Source organism: Glycine soja, chromosome 10, assembly GCF_004193775.1.
Source record: "Glycine soja cultivar W05 chromosome 10, ASM419377v2, whole genome shotgun sequence".
Lineage (NCBI taxonomy): Eukaryota > Viridiplantae > Streptophyta > Magnoliopsida > Fabales > Fabaceae > Glycine > Glycine soja.
The window spans coordinates 34,408,915-34,433,839 of record NC_041011.1 but is presented as its reverse complement, the minus strand read 5'-3'; the positions used below and the strand labels follow the sequence as shown (position 1 = coordinate 34,433,839).

At 32.0% G+C, this 24,925-nt stretch overlaps 2 protein-coding genes across 2 annotated transcripts; both read right to left on the bottom strand.

Annotated features, from left to right (window-relative positions):
- Positions 1 to 8,798: 8,798 nt before the first annotated feature.
- Positions 8,799 to 14,211, bottom strand: LOC114372058 (probable pectate lyase 8). Its single transcript, XM_028329448.1, has 7 exons — positions 14,000 to 14,211; positions 13,480 to 13,539; positions 12,446 to 12,520; positions 10,304 to 10,946; positions 10,086 to 10,189; positions 9,588 to 9,726; positions 8,799 to 9,473 (listed from the first exon to the last, which is right to left on the bottom strand). Exons 1-7 carry the CDS (start codon positions 14,107 to 14,109, stop codon positions 9,252 to 9,254), a joined length of 1,353 nt encoding a protein of 450 aa, XP_028185249.1. The 5' UTR covers positions 14,110 to 14,211; the 3' UTR covers positions 8,799 to 9,251.
- Positions 14,212 to 19,276: 5,065 nt separating this feature from the next.
- Positions 19,277 to 19,705, bottom strand: LOC114371669 (uncharacterized mitochondrial protein AtMg00820-like). The gene has a single exon (XM_028329034.1). The coding sequence runs from the start codon at positions 19,703 to 19,705 to the stop codon at positions 19,277 to 19,279; it is 429 nt and encodes a 142-aa protein (XP_028184835.1).
- Positions 19,706 to 24,925: the final 5,220 nt, after the last annotated feature.

Below are 24,925 nucleotides of genomic sequence, written 5' to 3'. Positions count from 1 at the left end.
ATATATATATATATAACATGTTTTAAATAATAAAATATTAAAATAAAATAATAAAATATCAAATAAAATCACAAAAAATATACTAATAAAATCAACTTAATATTATTTATTATATATTTAAATATATTTTTTAACTTTTTTATTTAAAATAAAAATAAAACCGTAAATACTATTAAATTAAAAAATCAAATTTAAGAAAAGAAAATAGGTGAACAAAACATAAACATGACTGCAAATAGCAAAACAATAGTTTTTTTATAATAAAAAAATAGATTTACGACTTCAAAGTCATAAACCTTAAAAAAATTATTTAAAATCATGTAAAATATTAAGACTTTTGTTATTTTTTTTAAAAAAAATATGACTTTGAAGTTGTAAAAAAATAGATTTACACTGAAATTGTAAAATAAAAAAATTAAAAAAAATAATAAATCGTAACAAGTGTTATGACTTCTGAGTTAGAAGTCGTGACAGTTGTTATGATTTATCCTTTTTGAGTAACTTTTTTAAAATATACCCTCAATTCGTAAATTGAAATTTTTTTACCCTGATTGGTTAAAAAGCCCCAAAATAAGGCAACTACCAATTGGTAACTATCCTTACTATCCCTACATTTACAAATATATCATGGTTCTTCTCATAGGTATCTTCTGTTTCATCCTAAGTACTGTTAGTTAGTTATATAGTCTATTGAAATTTCAGCTGAAAAGTATCAAAAGTCTCCCCAAGTCCCACCATCTCTATTTATTGCACTCAACTATGACCAAAATAGTAGTATATCGGAAAAATAATCCATACTAGCGTATTGACTTGACATTTTGGGCCACCTCGATTAATGTTTAATACTATAACACATTGATGGAGCAAAATTTATGTCTATAATTCAGTTGCCATATGCATTCTATATTATAGATTATTTACCTTCTGATTAAAGAATGAAAATCAATAAATCGTTAATTTAAGTGATATTAGATTTGATTTTTTTAAATAAGATTTTTTTTCAATTTTTATTAATAAAAAAATATAACTAAATAGAAGATGAGAATTCACTAAATCTGATTAAGTTTCCTGATAGAGATTGATTAATCATGGTAAAATTAATAGACACTTGTTACCAATAACATGATAAAGAAAAGTAATTACAGTCACCCACCAACAAATAAATTCTATATTTTATTTTAAAAAAACAATGCATTTTCCAAAATGGGTGTCTCGTTTTACAATGGAGAAAAAACCCTTCCATATAAAACCTGGATAATTAACTAGAAAATGACTCATACGTTTGTGTTTTGGGTTAGTATATGTTGAAAAATGAAAATTGATGCAGGTTGCAGCGGATGGTGGGACCAGGAATGTGAGATGAAGAGATACTATAATTTACTAGCAACCTTACAACGGTAGGGAAAGACACGCTTTGTCGGTATTGTTATTTTGAAGAGTAAATTGCATTTTGGTCGAATTTCATAAGATTCATGACAAATTGATAATGTTATTGTTTCTTTCTGAAATAGTGGTAGTTAGATCTTGTTGGTTCTGAATTACAATTTTAGAGATAACTATGTTGTAAGGCAAGTATGATTATCAATTGAACCATATGTAAGGGATCAACAAATAAAAACAATGTTTAAAATTTAGGTGATTATATTTTTACATCCACAAACTCTAAATTCTCTATTAACACCTTTAATTTCACTCCATCTCTTTTTTCCTATTACATTACATCACTTATCAAATCAATTATTTATCTCTATTTTTTTCTTATATCTCTCAAGTTGTATATAACTAAGAGGTGCCCAACAAATATTTTCCTTGAAGTTTTAATGGAATTGAGAATGATTTTATTTTGCTCACGACAATATAAGTTCAAAACTGAACTCCTACCACCAAATATATAGATTAATTAATTCAAAACTAATCTAACTTAAGTAATCATTCTAAGTTTAAGTTCTAAATATATAAATATATTACATACTTAAAAGAAAATGTTTACTCATAATAGTTTTATCCAATTTAAATAAAATTGTTTAAAACATTTGTATTTTCTACCAAAAGAAAAAAAGAGTTGAGAATTCCTTTCTAATTACATGTAAGCTAGCACTAGAATGATATGATACTCTTAACAATTTTTTAAAATTATTTTTAACGTATAAATTAAAAAATGAAAATATTTAGTAAATGTGCATATTGTAATGAATTCATACCCAAATCTATGCAACATTGCACACAAGTGACAACTGCTTGTGTTGTGGGTATCCTTACCAGCTTTGGCGTGGTCATATTCCCTATGTTAACATTTAAAGCTCCTCTAGCAATATGTAGGGTGGGCATAGTTCTGTTTAATTTGATTCCATATCGAATCAGAATAAATTTAAAATAGGATGCACTTTAGATATGAAATAATGTAGGTCTGAACGTCTAACTATTTAGTTATGAAATATATTGATTATTTCAATTTGGTTAATTTATTATGTGATTTTGATATGGTATTACGTGCATACAATTAGGATTTTTAACAAGATGTATTAATATAATTATATTTATTTCAATCTCAAATATAAGACAAAAATAATTTTTATTGATTTTAAATATAATTTTTTTAACTAATTTTTTTATTTTATTTAACCTTATTAACTCTAAAATATTCTTCATTGATGTGTTAGTTTTGATATTTTTTTTTGTTTTTATATATCAAGTTTCAATAAAAATAAATAAATTAAAAAATATTATATTTTAACTAATTATTTTAGTTATTTTATCATATTTTTTCTTATATTTAAGACAAGAAGAACACATCAAAATATATAGTTTCAAACTGGATTTTAAAGCCCATTTGCTCCTCACGCGATCTGAAACTTTCTTCAATGGAATCATTGGTTGATAACCAAATTAATAGAGTTGCTAGCAATTATTCTTTATTCAGAAAAAAGAAGAAGAAACAATTATTCTTTTGAGACATCAACCCTAATAAATCGAATGTTTCACATCGTCAGATCCAAATTCACCTCTGAATAATAACAATAATCATTAGTTATCATTTGTAAAGAAAATGCTGTTTCTTGAAATCCAAATTAAAATCTTACAGGGTGGGGTCGCTGTTGGCTCTTATGGGATAATTATGATATAGTTTCGAATGTGTCTAAAATTTTCTTGAGCCCCTCACTTTCACTCAAAATTGTCTAACATAATTAAAATAGTAAAGGATTTCTAAAAAAACAACTAAATCCTCCTACTTTTTTTATATATTCAATATTAAGTATATTTTATATTTTCAAGATATTAAATATATTTTTTCATTTAATAAATTTTCTAATAAGATAGTAAGAAAATATAACTTTACTCAAAGAACAAAAATTAAATACAGTTTCATGGATATTTCTCGTGTTATGCTTCAATCAGAATCACATTTTGTTTGATAATTTATATATGTTAACTTTTAATACAAACTGTTATTATAAAAATTATTAAAATAAAATTCTAATTCTAAATAGATGATAAAACCAAAAACATTTAAGCTTCTACGTCTAAGTTTTTATCAAACAAACAAAAATAGAGGGATAGCTTCACGTAATATGAAAGGGTTCTCTGCAAATGTCTTACGTGGGTCTGTGAATGGCTTGATTGACCTTTGAATTGAACTTTGAAGTTTCTTCTTTGGGCAGTGTTGATTAAAGCTTTTTCTCTGATGGGACCAATAGGACTAGGACTACCCATTAACCATTGTCGGTGCATCAAATTTCGATTAACCCAGTGATTATTCTTTTTTTTCTTTTTGATATCTTATTATTCTTTTTTTCTAATTAACCTTGGCCTCATAATTACCATTGGGTTGGGACATTACATTGCAACACGGTCCCAAATTTGGCCAAAAGAGTATTATGATTTAAACTTTTTTCTCTACGTACCATTACAATTTTCAACAGACAACTTTTCCTGTGTGTTTCCACCCCATATTTTTATACCTTTTTTGGAATTGGAACGTCAAAATCAATCTTCTGAGTTACTTTACTGTTACACGCGTTATCATAGAAAAAAAATGTGAAATATATTTTTGTGTGTGTTAAACTCTAAAAACACACAATATCGAGACATCCTACTCTTTCCTTTGTTACCCGAATGAGAGGTTGCTCCTTCAACACAAATGCCAATATCATGGCACCACTTCGGGGCTAGACATTAATTTGTACCAATCTTGGAACCATCAAGAAAAAGAAAGGGCCTAAATATTTAATTCAAGCAACTACTTCGAAGTCACATCTTCAACAAAAGGATTAATATTCAAGGTACCAACACTAATGTTAATACAAATGTTTCCTAGTTGTCATTAGATACAAATAATACAGTGGTGCTGTTTAATAGAAATAAAATTTCATTCACTATTAACACACCATTTTAACTTTGTTAAACTAACAAAATATATTAAAAATGTCTAACTCAATTGATTATGAAAGTGTGTGAATTGTTATAAAATCCTGTATCTGTCTTTGATTCATTCAGATAAAAAAAATTAGCAAAACTTAATTTGAATCATCTAATTAAAAGCCATATGGTGTAACTAGACTACTTGAGTTATGCAATTGTAAGTCAAGTGCAATGGTATGAATTAGTGATATACGTGGCGAACTTCCAAGGAAAAAAGTGCAGCGTTGGAAAGTGAATGGACAAGTTTCCTAACAAAACCCCATATGAGTGAAGGGACAAGTTTCCTAACAAAACCCCATATGAACTGGAACCCAATTTTGGCCAAGAACTACCCACATGCCATATGGGGCCCTATCTCACATGCAAGTGAGGTATAGTCTTTATTACAAATCTAACCATGTGCATTGAGCACTCATCAGTGACTCACTCTGTTTAGCACTGTCAATTGCTCTCTTCGTAGGCATTTACTAGGTGTAACATTTCATTTTTTTAAGTCAATTTAAAAAGAATTTTTATTGTTAAATAAATAAAGTTTTAGAAAAATATCAGCTTTCTATAAATAAATAATGAAAAATAATGATTTGAAGAAAAAAAAAAGACATTTGATTTATTCATTTGATAGGGAATAAAATAGAGTTTATTTTTATAAAATATTAAAAATAAATAAATAGAGTAATAATAAGTTGTGTATATCCTAGGTATAAATAGTGATGTTAGGTCAGTTTTTAGACTGACGATGTCTTTCCTTCATTTTCGTTTTTCCTCTCCTCTTCCCCAAAACTCTTTCTTTTTCCCGCAGCCTACAAAACCTGTATCAGAAAAATGATGATCTCAGATTCATTCACCGTTAGATCGTCGTGAAATTTTAGTGTCACGTTCGCAACCCAAATCCGGACATTCTCACCGTTGGGAATTTCAAAATCATGTTTGAGCTTAGAGGAAAACCCTTCGCATTGTAGCCTTTTATTTTCTAGCAGAAACTCAAAACTGTCTCGGTAAAACTACGATCCCGGATTCGTTAACCGTTGGATTGTAGTCAAATTTGGATATGTTGTTCGAAATTCAATTGTGCACACTTTCACCGTTGGGATTTGCGAGATAATATTCTTGGAGGGAGAAAAAGGAATCGCATGAAGACAGTACAAGTGGAGGCTTCAATCTCTTCTCTGACGTTTGAGAATTCTATTGGAACAGTCGGAGGAATAACTGGAGAAATCTCAAGGAACCGCTAGAGATGGCGCTATCACTGTCAGAAGACACGTGAGTCCGCTGCTGTGAGTCCGCTTAGAGGTAAGGGATGAGTTTATCGCAATTGGGGTTAGAATGAACATGTGTAGGGATCCTTGGAGAACTAAATTTGGATTTATTTTGGGATGTTTATTGAATTATAATTTTTCCTTTATGATTATAAATACAATATGGTTGTGTTCTACATACCAATTGATGTTTTGATGACAATTAATTAATAAACTTGAGTGTTCTTGATGTTTTTGCTTTTTGACCCATGATTTTGATATAATTGTGTGAAATTATTTGAAGGGTTTTATTGTCCATGTTGTGACAAACCTTTTGTATAAATTATTATATTGATATTACGAAATGGTGATTCAAATTACGAGTATGTGATAAATTGAACCTGCGATAAATGGTGAAATAAATGTATATTGATGTGTGTATTGAGTTGTGAGCTATGAATTGTGCAATCACACAATTATAAGACCCTTTAAGGGTGACAGGTATTGTGATGAGATCCACTATGGGAACCCAACGGGTTAAAATGACTTTGAAAACAATTGAGTAAATGTGTGTATTGCATAATTCATAGGTAAAGTGTATATGATTCATGAGGTGTGATAACGTGTTAAATTGAGATTATATCATTGTGATTGGGATTAAGTGTATGTGATAAATTGAGTATGTATATGATTGAGATATATATGTGCATTGAGGTGTTGTGTGCATTGAGTTGTGAACTATGAATTGTACAATCACACGATCATAAGTCCCTTTAAGGGCGATGAGTTAATGTTAAGTCCCTTTTAGGGCAACGAGTTGATGTTAAGTCCCTTTTAGGGCGACGAGTTGATGCTATGTCCCTTTTTGGGCGACGAGTTAATGTTAAGTCCCTTTAAGGGCGAAGAGTTAATGATAAGATCCTTAAAGGGTGACGAGTTAAAATTATTTTGAGAATAATTGAGGAGTCGTGTGTTTTGTACAGTTCATAGATAGAGTCTGTGTGCTAAAATGTTTTCTGGGTTGGACCTGAATCAGGAGGGAGAGGCCCTGACGAACTCTTCGGAGTGTAGGCCTTGGGGGTCACATGGTTTGAGTGCTCCTTTAAGCCTATGTTGATCCCATATGGTTGGAGCATTCTCGCAAAACATTGTGACCCTGACTGGTCTCCCTATGATATTACCTAGTGAGAGTGACTTGACTTGCTAGTGTGTGGTTTGTCTTGTCATGTACTCCTAGGCGCCCGACGAGGTTTTTCACTAACATGGTACCACATTGCATATAGGCTTGAGTCTTAGCATAACTGTTGCATACGCTTGCTAATTGTTTATTATGAAATTGATGTGTTATTATGTCTTGATCGAAGTGTGTGATTCTTGTGTATTGTGATTGATGATTGAAAAGTAAATTTTGAATGACAAAGTGATGAAATAATGTGAAATATGCTAAGTAAATTGTATTTGACTACTATATGTTGTCTTATTTCTCTCTAGTAGTTAGGAATGTGATAACTCACTCCTAGTTTGTTGTTTGTGTTTAGATCCTGTGATGATCTTGAACTTTGTGTTCGAGGGAGTAGATGAATAGGTGGATGACTATGAAGAACCTCATGCTAGAGGACACGGGAACACAACGCTCTGATAGGATGTGACATTAGGATATATGTTTTATATTAATTATATGAAGCTTATACGACCTTGTTTGAGCCGAGATGACTTTATTATAAATTTGGACAAGTTTGAATATGATGTAGAAGAAAGTGAATGTGAGTCTTTTACCCCTTTGAAAGGCTTGTATTTAAAAATGTTTTAAAAATACTTTTAATTAATATTTGAATTTTTATTTCTTTATTAATATATATGTGAGGGGTAGAGGGTGTCACACTAGGTTCCTCCAACTAGTTGTGAGTTGTGACGGGACAGAACAAAGGCATTTGAACTAGCCAATTTGATTAGCTCATTTCAATTACCATGTTGGGAGCATTCAGAAATTAATCACCTCTTACATTCTAGTGAAAGTTCATGTTAATAAGTCATAGAGTATTTACTGGTTTACCCATGATACATCATATGAGTCATATACCTTGTTGGCACATTGACTTTTTGTGGAGGGTAGTGATTACCTTCCTGCCACCTGACACAATTATTCACTTTTGAGCTGTAGTTAATTATCATTAGATATTTCAATAATCTTGTGATCTTATTGATCACTTGCGAGACATATTTTAACTATTGATCATTTTACACGTATAAATATGGTGAACTTTGTCTTATAAGTTATAAGTGATTAAGGATAAATGAATATGATTATCTCCAATTATTGATATGTATTTGTGAAAACGGTTAAATTTCTCTCATAAGGATTGAAATGTATGAGGATAGTTAATTGTGCAAGGTGAAAAATTCTAGCAGGACATCGATCAATTTTCTTTTGTGGAGGGTAGCTTCCCAATTAATACTACTTCCCTGGAGGCCTTTAAAGACTTTACTTGTTACACAAGCATGCCTTTAGATACACGCTCGATCTGCTATGTATTGCGTAGTCGAAAAATAAGGAAACAAAACTAATTGTAGAAGGATACTTGAAATCATGGCATGTCTTGTTCATAACTTCACCCATGATAATGTGAAATCCAAGGAAATCTCTTAAGTAATCGGTGGTTAGCATTGCATCTTTTTGTTGGGGGACAATGTAGGTAAAAGGGGTCATCATGTTAATTAGAAAGATAATGAGGGAGGGAGGATCATGTGGTGCACATGAACGAATCACAAATGTTGGTAGAGAAACAAACACAAGCAGATATGTTTAATGATTTACAACCATAATTGCATAAAAAAATCAAAGATTACTTGCATTGACAAGGGCAAAAAGAAAAAAAAGGCTAAAAAGGTGAGAAAGTTAAAAAGCAAAACCACAACTATTACAATTCCATAATCGTCATTGATAAAGTGTTTCCATATAACTCAACTTTGACAATCATGCTTTTGCTTGTATAATTAACTCAACAAAACAAATAGTAAAAAAATAACAAAATGGGGCTAAAAGAAAATTCATATATATATTTATATATATATATATATATATATATATATATTTGGGCTCATTCAATTCAAATCCTATAAAACTGAAAAAGACTGAACAATATGTAAGGAGACATGATTTGACATTTGGAAAAATATGCATATGAATTGGTGGGGGGGGGACAAAGGTTGATGAGATGAGATGAGCTGGGAAGGACCAAAGAACGAAAAAGGAAAAAAATTGAAAAGGGAAGAAAACAATGGATGACACTTCTGCACCTGCTCCTACAATTGCATTGCTTGTTTCAGTTGGAGCAAGTCGAGCAGCTAAGGTTGACCAACAACAAAACACACAATGTGGCAATGGGGTAACAACATAAAACCATATTGACATGTGTAATTTAATGTACACTTGTCAAGAAAAATGCAGGATATGGTAATCGAGGTGTGAGGAAAGAAAGCAATGGATACGATGATGATGATTTTCTACTATAATATGGTAAAAACTTGAGAATCAAACACAAAATAAAAATAATGGATGGCCTCTTTCATTCACATGGCTATGGTTGATAATACATGCTAGCACTGACGGCCTCTTTTGCAACCTAGTGCACCAGCATTGGAAGTCATGGAATCAACCATGGAAGAAGATTTTGCTCCTAAGCTAGAGGCTCTAGCATAGCTGGCTGAGGCTCCAGCACCAGATGGAGTGAAATAGGCCCCATTCAGTAACAAATCTCCCTCTGACCTCCAATTCCAACCCTTCCATTGGGTTTCTGCTGTTTCCACTCTCTTAGTCACCTGTTAACATAGCACCAAGTTGTTTTTTTCAGTCAGTTAGCGAAACTTGCTTAACTAAAAGGTGATTAAATTTACAGCATCACATGGATTGGTTGATTGATTGTACTATTGTACCTCCTTGGCAAAAGGGTTAGTAGGAGCATTGTATCTGTTGCCCTGGCTGTTGATGGTGGGGTTAGCACTTCCACCAATAGCATACATCTCCCAGTGAGTGTAGTCATTGTTCACCACGTGGAAATATCCATGTCTACAACTGCATTATTCATGACCAATCTTTTGTTAGGTTAACTCATAATAATATTCCACATCTGATTTGAAACACTTCATTGTTGGAGGGGACAATATAGCCCTATCCAGTTGTTGGTTTCAACTAATGGCTACACCATTTGGTCCCTTAAAACTAATTCTTCCACAAAAATATGTGATTTCCTTAAACTGAATGAGAAAGATTAAAAACAAAATTAATGCACCAAAGAGGGTTGTAGCTAGCCTACTACTCCAAAGTCCAGACCAACCTATCTTGTGTTAACATTTATTTGCATTCAAGGCGCACACACGGAGAAAAAGGGAAACAAAAGGGTTTCAATGCAAAAAAGTGACAATAAATATTACCGTGGCATTCTCTGGATAAGTCCCTCTCCGAAATGGTTGTATGCGATGGTCACTTGCATCAGCTTGTCTCTTGTGTAAGAGTCACTGTGGCCTAGTAGAATCACCTGAATTTGCAAAGAAATAATAAGATAACAGCTTAAGTCATGATGCAACAACAAGGGGAAAAGTGAAGCTAGACACAGAGGAAACAGAAACACTACAGTGAAAAGTAGTAGTACCTCATTGTGGTGGGTGAAGTGGTTGTTGGAAATAGTAATGGCTGTTGAGCCCATGACAGCATCCACAAGGCCATCCGCACAGTGTGACAAGGAGTTGTGGTCAACCCAAATGTGGCTTGAGCCAAATATGGAGATAGCATCTCCATCAGCCATTGTCCTCCAACCAAAATGTGTTGGGGAGCTTCTCACCATAGCATTTCCAGTAGGTTTGCAATCATGAATGTGCAAGCCATGAATGATAACATTGGTTACAAACTGAATTGTGATGCATGCTCCATTAGCAATGTGCACATTCACTCCTCTAGCATCAATGGTCTTAAAGCTGTTCATGATCAGCTCCTGCTTCAGCTGAATAACCATGTCCCTCTTGAACACAATCCACAAGGGCCTGTCCTGGATCACAGCATGGCGAAGAGTGCCAGGTTTCGGGTTCACAGGGTCATCATCCCTGGGGTCAGTCACCACATAAAATTTTCCATCACGACCACCGATAGCATTCCGGCCAAAACCAATGCCACAATCCGCCAGACGCTTCCGGTTGCGTTGCCAGTTGGGGTCACAACGCCAACAATCATCAATTGGGTTGCCTGTTCCACAAGAGAAATATCCCAGCTTCCTTCTCTCTGTGCTGTTCTGGATGCTCCTGTAGTAATATCAACAACATTATTTTCTCAATGCCATCAGTGTCAAAACAACAATCTTTATTTGGTATTATATATACAAGCTCAATCAAAACTACTCTTATCCAAATTTGATTGCTTCCAACATTAATAATAGTTTAATACCATGCTAAGATGTGTTACAAATTGAAACAACATTGTTTTCATAATGCCATCAATGCCAACTGTCAAACATAATCTATATTTGGTGTTATTCAAGTTCAGTGAAACTACTCTAAGTTAGTTCTCATATGATATCCAACTTTTTTTGCTTCCAGCATTAATAGTTTAATACAATGCCAAGATGTGTTACAAATTGAACACATTTGCAGATGTGCTACTAGGAAAGTGTTCCTGTTTCCTGCGCAATATGTAAATGCTTTTTAAAGGTTCTAGCCTTTGTAGAGGTTAGCAGCAAATAATTAGGCCTAATCTCAATAGGTAGACTCAGCTAACAAGAATAAAATAAAATCCCTAGGATTCTTACCCAAGATAAAAATTTTAATAAATCTCTTTGAGCATTGTGGAGGAAACAAATAATGTCAAAATTAATTATTTATCCATGTGATGAGTGAAGACAAAAGGAATTTTCACAAGTGTAACGGCAAAATATTCTTGGCTTTTTCCTGGAATAGAAGATATGGTAAATATGCTTTTCTGTCATGACATGGATCTTGACCCCAAATATGCAACTGTGGCCGTTACAAGGAATCAACAAATACATGGTAAATTATTTTTTTCACACAACTAAACTCAACCACACATGAAGCACCGAAAAATTTGATCAAGCAGAGCAAAACCGCTAGAAGCTGCTGCAACTGTTTTTAATGGCAGAGAAAGAGTTGTACCCGGAAGTACAACAACACATTTATGAAGAAACATTAATTTAATTTACTTGTAGGCAAAGGATTAGGTTTATAATGACATGCAAAAGAATCATGAGCGTGAAAGAAGGGTATATAACTATATATTATATATCATATCATGAGAAAGTGCATGTGACTGAAGCATGAAAAGGAGAGAGAGACCATGACCAAAAATGTAGCTAGTTAGTGACATAAGGTAATGTTTTTAACTTGCCGTGCCACAAAAGGGTAAAAAAAAGGGGTAAGAATCAAAAATTCAAATTCATTCAAATATGGCAAAAAAAAACAGGAAAGTAATGTAGCAGAGGAAAAAAAAAAGGGTGAGTTGGGGGTTAAAGAAAGAGTTAGTCTCATTTCTCAAAGGGATAGTTATGAGGGCCACCAATTACAGTACACACCACTCCACTACCCTACCCCATTACACTAAATAGTTCCTACTCCACGTGAATATATAAATAAATATAGATAAAAAACATTATAGATAATTATATGTTCATGTAGTTTTTTTTTTCTCTTTTGCTTTAATTCATTTGCTTAGCTATGAATGGACATTGTAACAAGGCTTGTCTATTGTCTATGGTGAAAATGTAGTGAGAGAGAGAGAAATAGGGACCCACATCTCAACCATTGAAACCACTTCCTCTGGGTTAGCCACAGCAGCTTGTTCATTTAATTTGTCAGCCTCTTTTGCCCTGAAAAAAAAGTTACAACACAATCACAATCATAACGAATAAATAAATAACAAACTATACTATTTCAATACATATATTATTTCACTAGATAGGCTTTTAGTCATAGGTGCCATAAGACAACATTAAACTTTATATAATAAATCAATTTATATTATAATAACCAAAAATTCACTAATGCTAAAGATAGCAACAATAAATAAACTACCCCTTTTTCCTGAATATTGGAAGAAAAATACAAAAATATATTTACACTATTAGACTCGGCAATTGTGACATATTAACTATAGCAACAGTCCTTTTTGTACTATATTGAAATAATTAGTAAATACAAAAAGAGAAAATAACGCTTATTTTAGAAAAAAAGAAAATGACAGGAGATTGTAACAACAATTAAAAAAAGGAAAAATATAAAAATTAAACAAATGCAATCGTCGGTGAGATTTGATTTGAGTGAGTTCCGTAGCCATATTTGCACCGTAAGAAGTAAAAGAGTAAAAAAAACGTAAAAACCGTTAAACTTAAATAACTTTTCCAAGACAGCGAAATATAATATTTAATGATATATCTTATCATCTGAATTAGAATGACCAAAATAACCCTTCAGCTAACATTATATAAGCCACACTTTGGAGGGTAGTTTTGGAAATGGAAAAAAGTTTGTTGACGGTTAACTAACTCTTTAATGGTGTGGGGAGTTAGATTTTTGCTTTTGCAGAACCCTCGACAAAGAGAAAACAGAAAGAAGCGGCAAAGGAATCCGAAGAACGAAAATAACCGAATAAAAACGATCCAGATCGAGAGCATCAACGATTTTTCAACGGTTGTGATCGTTAGTTGCGGTTAATCGAAATCCAACGGCCGAGAGTTAAAGATAGAACTCGGAACGGACGGTCCAGATTTACACGAGTTTCGAGAAAGAAGAGGATAAGAATTTTTAACGTTGGAAAAAGGACACTAACCTCTCCACCATTGACGAGTTCGTCAAGCTCGGCAACCTGTGTCTTTCAACTTCAACATTCCTATAACCAAAATAGAAAAAAAAAATGGGTCAGAACAATATCTTCGTTTTCTCTTTGCTTCAGTGTACGAATATGCATGGAATGTGTCAATGAAGTGAATGTTTGATCCGAATGAATAAGAATTGAAAAATGGGTTTTCAATTTGAAATGTGAAATTGAGATTTTTTTTTCATTTTTCCCTTTGAGAAACCAAACAATTCACAATGTGGTTTCTAATCCAGAAAAAAAAATTGCGCTTAGTTTGTTTCTATTTTTCACTCTAAAAACTACTTTTCATTTTGGAGATCCCACATTGCCCAGTAATATGACCAAAACATTGAATATAAATGAGTTGCAAGCTTCAGTCAAAGCGAAAGCAGAAAACACACATTAGTTTGGTTTGAGAAAAACCACCACACAATGCTTCTCAAAGAAACAAATGGTTCAGACACTGAAACAGAGTTTGTGTGTGTGTTGAGACCTGAGGTCAGAGATCTGTGGGGTAGTAGCCATGGCCATGGCTTCTTCTCGAATGAGCAGCGCCAGAAGCAAGAAGAGGACCCATTTTGTTGCAGAAGAAGAAACCGCCATTGCTGAAAGTTGAATTCCCCTCGCTCGGTGTTTGTGTTGTTGCTTTGTGAGAGAGAAGAATGTTGAAGAGGAAAAGAGAAGAGAGAGAGAGAAATGGGTGGAGTGGACTCAGAAGAACAGGTTCCAACATAACGGTTTTTTATAGACACTAAACCCACAAACGCCCAACCCTTTCACGCCGTTAATTAACCGATCGTTTTTCTTGTTTGGGTCTTCGCCGTCCCTCTCACGCCGTTAACTAACACTTGCTTTTGGCTTTTGCTTTTTTCTGCTCCGTCCTTCTTCTTCTTCTATTTCTTTAACCAATTAACCATCCTCTCTGTCTTCTTCTTCTTCTTAACCTTAAACTCACTTTTTTTTTTTTACCCTCTCTCCCGCACGTGGCTCCAGTACCTGTCACGTGGCGTTGCAGGTCTAGTGTCTACTATTGCTGATTGCTAATTGCTAATACTAAGATCTAAAATCTCAGATCACACCACTTTCTCTTTTTTTTTTTTTACTTTTTACTTTTTTTTTCCTCACTTTATCCACCAGTCACTGCCCAACTAACTCCAAACGGTTTTTAATCGTGTGTACAATATCATTGTGACTTAATAATGCAATGTTCTTTGTCTTGTCCCAATTTTAATTCATTTAAACTTCATTATTTTCCCTTCATAGATTTTGCTCGGTTTTAATTTTTCTTTTTTTAATTCCCAATAGACCGTAGGTACTCTGAGACACTAAATTACATACACGTAAGTAATTAAATAAACAAATTAAAGAAGAAGGTTACTATAAGTGCTGAAATACCTCACAATGACGTAATTGTATGTAGTATACGCTTCTTCTTATAAGAAGGTTGATTTTCATGCGGTGTAATTAATGTTGCTTTCTTATATCATTGGATGTCCTAGAAGGAAGGAATTGAATTTTCTTACATCACAATTCAATTGATTATGCCTGAAGTTAGTATAGTTAAGCAGTGAGAAACTAATCAGTAGTCAAAGATGATTGTAATAAGACGCTACTAACATTGTAATTACGATCTTATATTTTAATTAAATCTGTAAATATGTAAACATGTTTATGAACTTATTTATAATTTTTATACATTATCACGAATAAAAAATCATGATATGTATAAGTTTTAAGCTAATTAAGTTAACAACTGTGCATTATATTTTTTTCATAAAATCACAATAAAAATTCTTTACATTGTTGTTTAGTTTACTCTCTCTAATTTTTTTAAATAATAATACTTTTTAAAAAGAGTAAAATCCAAAAAACCAAAACGGGCAATTCCCTTTGTACAATAATTTACATATCCAAAAAACTATATTTAACATGTTGTGATATGCACATATATATCGGATGATTGCATATTTGCATGAAAGGAAACAATGAGAGTGTGGCATGGAAATAAAACCAAAATGAAATAAGATGAAATCAAATGATTTAATTGGGTGGATATGACATTGCATAGTATGAACAATAACATTTATTTGGTATGAAATATTCATATGTTTTTTTAATGATGAGTTTTTGTAAAAAAAATCTGATTGATGATTTTTTATGAGATTTTTTATTCTTAACCATGATTTTCTAATCACGCAAGCTCGAATTTAAGATTTTATTTTAAAAAATCAAATTTAATATCACTTAAATCATTATTTGTGAAACAAATAACATATAAGTGAAAAGAGGAGAAGAAAGAAAAAAATTAAAAGTGGTGGGTAGTGAATAGTGAAAGGGGACCACGTGAGGGCAGATATATAAAGGAGGGAAGGAAGATCTCGGAGGAGTGGGGGCCGTACGAATTTGGATAATAAACAGAGAAAAACACAAATGTCACAGTTTACTGCTGATTTCACGGCAAGGTAGTAGTAGTGCACAACACAATACAACGCGTAAGAATAAAGACAACTAGAAACAACAAGTAAAATTAAATTAAATGATGAATAACTTGAATAAAATAAGATGGATTAATTGGGGGGAAAAAGGAAGAAAAAAGGGATGTTGTTTTTTTTCTTTTTTCTTTTAGGTTAATTAGTTTATTTTATTGGCGAGATTGATTCCGTGGAAACGTACGTCCAAGATGCGCGCTAATCACGGCCAGTAACTTTCTTTTGAAGTTTAATGAGTTTGACGACTATGATTCCATTCTAGTGCCACCATTCAACTCCTACCAATAAAGTTACACTATGTTTATTTTTTATGTTACCTATTCAACTAACACAACCACATATCATATTTTTTATATACTATATTCATTATATGGAAAGTTGAAAATTGAAAATTAACGTGAAATTTCGTGTTTTCTTGATAGAAACTCGGCATAGCATATATGCATTACCGTTAAATTTATAGTATATTCTAAACGAGTGAGATCGTGAAATTTATAGTGAGGTTGAGGACTTTGTTTTGGGAAGGGGGTGTTAGGTCTATACCAAGGTCATAGTTATAATGGTAACATATATATTCGAGTAGATGAAGTGGTTATGATCAAATAGTATTCAACCTACTGAATTAGGCAACATATAAAAAAAGTTATCAAACTTATAAGTGTCGGTTATGAATATTTTATAAGTTTTTTCTTTAAACATGTTTTTAATAAATATCACTATATCAAACTTATAATAAGTCAAGTTTTTTTTTTGGCAGATCTGTTTCTGGAGAAATTGTTATTATTTTTTCAATTTTTTTAAATAACTAATATTAAAAATAACTAATTATTTCCTTAAAACAAACTAAAAGCAAAACATGTATGAAGTCTTTATTTGATAAAAAAAAAACTTATTAGTGTTTAAGTTTTATGTAAAAAAAAAATAATTTTATGTACTTAATTATGCCATTAATTTATTTGAACAATATTATAAAGAAGGTCAAGAGTTGTCCTTTTATAGACAAAAAAAAAATGTGCATATGCATATTTCCTGTTTTCCCTTGTTATATATACTAGAATTAGGCTTTAGACTAACTAAATTTGGCAAAATGAACATGTTAGAGTTTTAGTTTAACGATTTTTCTAAGTTGTGCAACTTTGCATAGGTTAAACGTTTCAACCAAGTTTAATTAACTAATTAATTGTACAATTACATGGAAAGAATAATTATCTATCTCCTATTTATTTTAGGATTTTGTAATCTCTGCAACTTTGCACAGATTAAACTTCATTAATGACCCATTCTCAACTAACTAGTTAATTATATAATTCTTTGGAAAGAGTAATTATCTATCTCCTATTTATTTTATAAGACTCACTTCAATGTAATCTCTCTTCACATTAAACTAATAATAGTTACTAAAATTTTTTAAAGTAAACTTACAAAATAAATATTTGTATAAGGTGCCTCCATTAATATTTATTACATAAAATATATTTTTTTACTAAGAAAGTATTTTTTTCTTCCGATGGGTCATATACTACTAAGTAATGTTGTTTATAAGGGTAGTGGTGGTTAATATATATATATATATATATATATATATATATATATATATACGATTTTTATAATACCACCACTGTTATACTTTTTTGTTATACAATTTGTATAACATTTTGATTAATAATTACAATATAATATATAAAACTTATCTAAAATTTACTTTCTGCATTTTATAAAACAAATATTAATCTTGACTCTTTTTAAAAATAATTATTTAATGGGTCAATTTTATTTAATGGGTCAATTATATAAGATGTAAGAAAATAATAAATGAAATTTAATGTTCTGCCATATATATATATATATATATATATATATATATATATATATATATATAAAAGGTCATCCAACCACTTAACTCAGGTTTCTCCTATAGATACAATTATATATCCTAAAAATAAGTGATCCCAATAATCAAGGGATCAAGATACAAAACAGAATTAAAATACAATCAGAATTAATGCAGATAAAATCAATTAGGATCAACACAATCATGCAGTAATATTCTCAATACAATTAGGATCAGCACAATCATACAAAAATATTCTCAATATTCTGCATTACCCCCCTCAAGTGGGGGCATGAAGATTTCGAATGCCCAACTTGCCAAGCAGAAGATTAAGTGGTGCACGTCCCAAAGCCTTAGTAAATGTGTCTGAGTTGTGCACGGGTAGGCACATACGAAGGCTAGAGGTGACCATGAATAATTTCATTACGTAAGAAATGACAGTTGACTTCAATGTGCTTCGTACGTTCGTGAAAAATAGGATTCTGCGCAATGTGAAGTGCAGCCTGACTATCACAATAGAGATGCATAGGCAAGGGATGAATGATACCAAGACTTGAAATAATATATATCATTCACCCACTTAAGTCCACATGTTGTGCTAGCCATCGAACGATACTCAGCTTCAGCAGAGAACCATGACACTGTTTGCTGCTTCTTGGTCTTCCAAGAGATAGGAGAACGACCTAAAAAATGATCCAACCAGTAAGTGACCGTTGAGTAAGGGGACAAGCAACCCAATCAGCGTCACACTAGCCATATAATTTCATATCATAGTCGTTATCTAAAAAACCCCTTGCCCCAGATTCCCTTTGAGATACCGCACCACCCGTAGTGCAGCAGTCCAATGTTCTACTCGTGGTTGTTGTATGAATTAAGAGAGAACATAAACACTATATGACAAGTTAGGTTGAGTAAAACAAAGATAAATAAGACGACCAACAAGCCTGCGATACATGTCTGGATTGTCAAGAAATTGTCTTTTGGAAAGACTAAGATTATGGTTTTGCTCAATTGGAGTTTCCATAGGCTTTGCTCCAAGCAATCCAACTTCACTAATAATGTCTAAAGCGTATTTTCTTTGGCAAAGAAAAATCCCAGTAGGAGATCTAGCCACTTCCACTCCCAAAAAATATTTCAATAATCCCAAGTCCTTCATATGAAAACACTTACTCAAATAATCCTTGAAGCACTGAATAGATGTATAATTATTTCCAAAAATGATTAGATCATCAATGTAAACCAAAACCACAAGTTGCACATCTTTATCAATTAAAGTGAATAAGGAATAATCTGAGTAGGATTGGCAAAATCCATAATGCTTGAGAGTAAAGGAAAGTTTAGCAAACCAACAATAGGGAGCTTGTTTTAAGCCATATAATGATTTTGCTAGCTTGCACACCATACCTGGTTGAGCAGTGCGAAATCCAGGAAGTAATTTCATGAACACTTCCTATTGCAACTCACCATGAAGAAATGCATTATGCACGTCCATTTGATGAAGATCCCACCCCTTTGCTGCAACAACAGCTAAAACAATCTGAACAATGACCAATTTGGCCACGGGAGCAAATGTTTCGATGTAATCAATTCCTTCCACTTGATGGTTTCCAAGAATGACTGGGCGAGCTTTAAACTGTTCTATAGTGCCATCAGAATGGTACTTGATCTTGTAGACCCATTTACATCCCAAGGCCTTTTTATTTGTTGGAAGAGGACACACGGTCCATGTGTGATTGTCTTCAAGAGTTTGTATTTCATGTTGCATAGTAGAGCGCCATCTACCATCTTTAATTGCCTTTGAGAATGTTGTTGGTTCTTTCTCTGCAATCACAGTGGCAAGAAACCTACAATGTTGGACAGAAAATTTATCACAACTCATATAATGTGTTATAGGATAGGGTGCACCTGATTTATGTTGTGGAGAGAGTGAACAATCGGATGGGCTCATCTTGTGGACAGTATAAGTCACAAAATCTTGCAGCTTCACAGACGGAATTCTGCTATGTTTACCTCAGCCAAGAGATTCCTCATTATTTGGTTCAGATTCATCATCATCATCATAATGCACTTCTCTTGATGTTCCAACATCTTGAGTGAGCTCCAATTCGGCACCCCCCCTTTCTTCAAGAATCCTATCTTCTGTAGCCACCCCTGACTCCTCACTCACTGCATTTTCATTTTCAGTTTCAACACTTCTAGCTACAATATTACTAATGGAAAGAAAAGGGAACTCATTCTCAAAAAAATTAACATCTCTTAACACAAAGTAAGTTTTGTTATCTAGATAAAAAAGCTTTCATCCTTTCTATCCATGAGGGTACCCCACAAACACACACTTTTTACTTTTGCTAGTAAACTTTTCGCCCTTCTTACCTTGATTAGGAGCATAACATAGAGACCCAAACACCCTTAACTGATCATACAAAGGTGGTTGCCCATTAAGCACCTCATATGGAGTTTTTCCGTTCAACAATGGCGTTGGCGTTCTATTTATTAGATATTCAGTTGTTAAGATGCACTCACCCCAAAAAAAAATAGGTAGGTTACCTTGAAATCTCAAAGCACAAGCAACATTAAGGATATGTCTATGTTTTCTTTCCACTCTGCCATTTTGTTGGGGGGTTCCCACACATGATGTCTAAAAAACAATGCCACGCTCAAGAAATTGCATTCTTAAACATGTAAATTTAGTTCCATTATCACTTCGAATGATTTTCATTTGTTTCTCATGTTGTCTTTCTACTAAAGCAATGAAATTCAACAAGACTTGTGACATTTCTTTTTTATCAAGCAACAAATAAATCCAAACAGCTCGAGAAAAATCATCTACTATAGTTAAAAAAATAAGAAGCTCCACAAGAAGATGGTGTTTTGTAAGGCCCCCACAAATCACAATGAACCAATTCAAAACTACTACTAGCTTTATGACTGCTCAAAGGAAAACTATCTCTAGTTTGCTTTGCCCTCTGACACACATCACATGCTTTATTTCTAGTTACACTACTATCAACATTTGAAATTAATTGAGTAATCTTCAAGGAAGGGTGCCTCATACGCTTGTGCCAAAGATCAAATAAAGACATATCACCTACTTTGAAAACTTTCTCATGACGAATCCCTCTAAAATAGTAGAGCCCATCTCTTCGTTCACCCACTCCAATCAGCATCCTCAAAGTGTGGTCCTGCATAACACACAAAGAGTTAGTGACATGGACTATACAGTTTGTATCATCTATCAATTGAGACATTGATATTAAATTGCAATTTAATCCGAGCACATATAACACATTGATAAGCTTTAGGCTTCCTTCGAGAGTTACAGTTCCTTCCTTAGTTGTGAGCAACAACTTGTTCTCCATTTGGTAGTCCCACAAGACATCCTTGCACAACCTTCAGCTCATGAAGAAGTCTCAAATCTCCTATCATATGATTAGAGACTCCTGTATCAATAATCCACACCATTTTTTACCTATCATTCTTTCTATGGTGCTTCCCTTATGATTGTTCAGAAGATCCACCAGAGTTTGTCACTGCTCACTACTCAAACCTGTCAACCCGCCCTTGTCTGTATCAATCGCTGGCAGAATCGTTCCTCCATTGGAAGTCTGGGCAACATTTGTACGCACACTTATATCTCTCCCACGGCCTTGATAAGCACCTTGTGTTTGAACTTGGGTGATCACACTTCCAAGATTGTCATTCGAACTTAGATCATATGGAGACGGTGTTCTCTTTACCGTTTCTGATCCTTCATCGCGCTTATCCACTATTCTTCAACACTCGGTTTTCTTTTAATCAGAGCCTAGCTCTGATACCATAAGAAAACATTAAATGGAATTTGTTGTTCTGCCTCTATTAGAAAAATCAATAGATATATATATATATATATATATACAAGATCATCCAACCACCTAGCTAAGATTTCTCCTATAGCCTCTCCTAACATATCTGATACAATTATCTATCCTAAAAATAAGTGATCTCAATAATCAAGGGATCAAGATACAAAACAGAATTAAAATACAATCAGAATTAATACATATAGAATCAATTAGAATCTACACAACCATGCAACAATATTCTCAATACAATTAGGATCAACACACAATTAGGATCAACACAATCATGCAGCAATATTCTCAATATTTTGCATTTAGATGAGATTATTAGTTTTTAACTATAAAAATAAATATTTATTTTGTTATACTCTAAACAAATAACGCTTGATTAAGTTAATATTTCTGCATTTGTTATCCTGTTATTTATTTTGTAAGTTTACTTAAAATCTATTAATAATTATTATTAGTTTAATGAAAAGAGAGATTAATTGGTTTCAAAGAATTGTATGATTAATAAGTTAATTAAAGTTGATCGAAAGTGAATCATTAGTGAAGCTTAACTTGTGTAAAGTTAATTATAGTTAAAAAAAACTTGTATTAAATTTTATCTTAAAATAAGTTGAAATTTAAGACAATGATAAGAGTAACCATCCAAATTCCAATACTCTCTTTATACCTATGTTTGCTGGACCAAAGTGATGGTGAAAACTATTAAAACATAGAGATCCTTCTACGAGCCAAAGAAACGGTGAAAATGAATTATATGTTCTAATTTCATGTTATATTTAATTTTAAAATTAATTGACATCAAATTAAATTGTCCAATAGGCAAATAAATCAAACCTTGGTAACTGAGTAGTGTGCATGAAACTTTAGAACGTTTAACATGCTAGAGATTGCATCACAAAGTCCAAGGGTATGAAATTCCCACTTCATTTTCCTGGTGCGAATGCTGATTAGATAATTTTACTTAATCTAAATTGGTAATGAAATTTAATATATGATTTTGGAATCTACATCCTGTTTCTGTGTATCGCTTGTTCAAGTGAGCATTTGTAGACGGAATTGAAGTGTTAGAAGTTTCACATGCTTATCTTAATTATTCAGATGCGAACTAAATACTTATTTAACAAATATACTTAATGCCAGCTAATTAGTTTTTAGATAAAGTTTAACAATTCCATCACTTATATAAGTCCTAATTAAGGGGAAAAAGGTATCAGAATGGGTTGAGAAAATCGTTGTAATGTTTCAGTCAAAAAAAAAAATCGTTGTAACTTTTTAAAACTTTATAAATGAAATAAATATTCAATTATGTAAGGAGAGAGAAAAAAAAAAGTTTGCTCTCATTGTGTGTTTTCCCGTAGTCACAACCTATCTAGCAATTTGTTCCTCTAATCCTCTTAAAATACAAGGGTTGAGTTTGACTTGTGACCTTTTCCTAATTAACCATGATCGAGCGTGGGCCATATGGCAAAAACTACTCACCGTATATACTGAGTACTATATATATAGATACGAAATTATTTTTTTTCTAGTGATTGTCACAATGATCAAGAAAATTTTACATATTTGCATTTTCTCGTGATGTATTTAACTAACCGCTTTTTTTCCCTTATTTATCTAAAGAGTATAGTTATTAAAAAATGTTATATTTCAAATTAAACAAAGAATCATTTAATATTTTTCTAAGTAACATAAAGTATTCAATAAGGTGTGTACAAATCAATTGGTAGGATTATACTAATTACTTAATTAGGGTCTCAAAATTCAAATTCCTAAAAATACAACTAGAAATTGTAGGAAAAAGTTTTACAGATTATATAATTTTAACCAACATAAGTAATTAAATATCTGTTATGTAGTAACTCAGTAATCCTATAGACAGACAGAATACTCGTTATTCAGGACTATATTCTTTGTATCCCTATTCATTGTTTATATATATATATATATATCCCACTTCATCATAAATATTTTAGGAATTTAATTATGTGAATGGGTCTCTATTTAATTGATCCGTATAAGCACATAGTTAAATGGATCATTCGACAAACCTCTCTAAACAATTACTCCTTTTAAATGTTTCTTTTCATAATGAGTGGATAAGTGTTTTTTTAATGTACAATATCATTAATGGACTTTTTTTTCCTTTTTCACTTTAAAAATAATTATTATTTAAAACTATTTTTCATTTTTTATGTGGGTAAACGAATTAATCTCTATATAAATCTATTGACTAAACACATTTAACTTACTAGTTATGCAAATTAACTCATAAATCCGTAATTACACGAATAATTAATTATTTGGATTTGGGATATCCGAAACTTATAGGACCCCTAAATATTATGGAGAGCATACTTGACCCAGCTGGTAAATAGTTACATAGAAGTATTTTATTTTTAATACTTGTAGCAGAAAATTATAATTTATTTTGTATTTAAAAATATATAACAACAACAATAAATAGAGAAAATAGGGTTGGGTATGTGGATGCACATTCTTGAAGCAATAAAATTTTTCTTCAATAGTATGTATCCACACCGAAACCAATTTATGCTATCAGTTCTTTGATGAGTAGAACTTTAAAAAATAAATCATTTTATACTTCTCAAATCTAAAACTAGTTTTAAACTTTTCTAGGTTGTATATGGTACACCTTGTCTCTAGTAGATGCTCTTATTTATCATGTTAAAGAGATATGAATTTGGGCCTTTTTTTTAAGAAAAAAAGGAAACATTTTATTTAAAATGATTTTATATCTCTTCATCTTTATAAAAATAAAAATTATCATATATCTTTTATTTCAAGAAACTTTCTGGTATAAGATGAAGATAATTCACAATTAATCTCATGACTAACTACAATAATTAATCACATGATTTGATTCCAATATGTAGCAATAGAATATTATTCTGATCTTATGGACAACTTTCACATTTATAAAATAATACTCTCTTATTTATATTAATTATATTCTCAGTGCCGGCAAAAAATATAATAATATTCCACTAAAATATTTATTTGATTAAATTAAGTTCTCTAATTTAATTATCAAATAAATCATTTTCTTTTGCAAAGATTGGAACGCTCTTTTTGTGTGACCTGGTATACTAGATCGATAGTACATTAATCATAATTAATCTAGTAATCAAGGTAAGCGTCTAACAACACTCCTTAACGTCCAAATAGCATGAAGTAACATCTTTTACTTTCAAGAACCAATAGAAGAATAGTGTATTATTTCCTTCCATCAT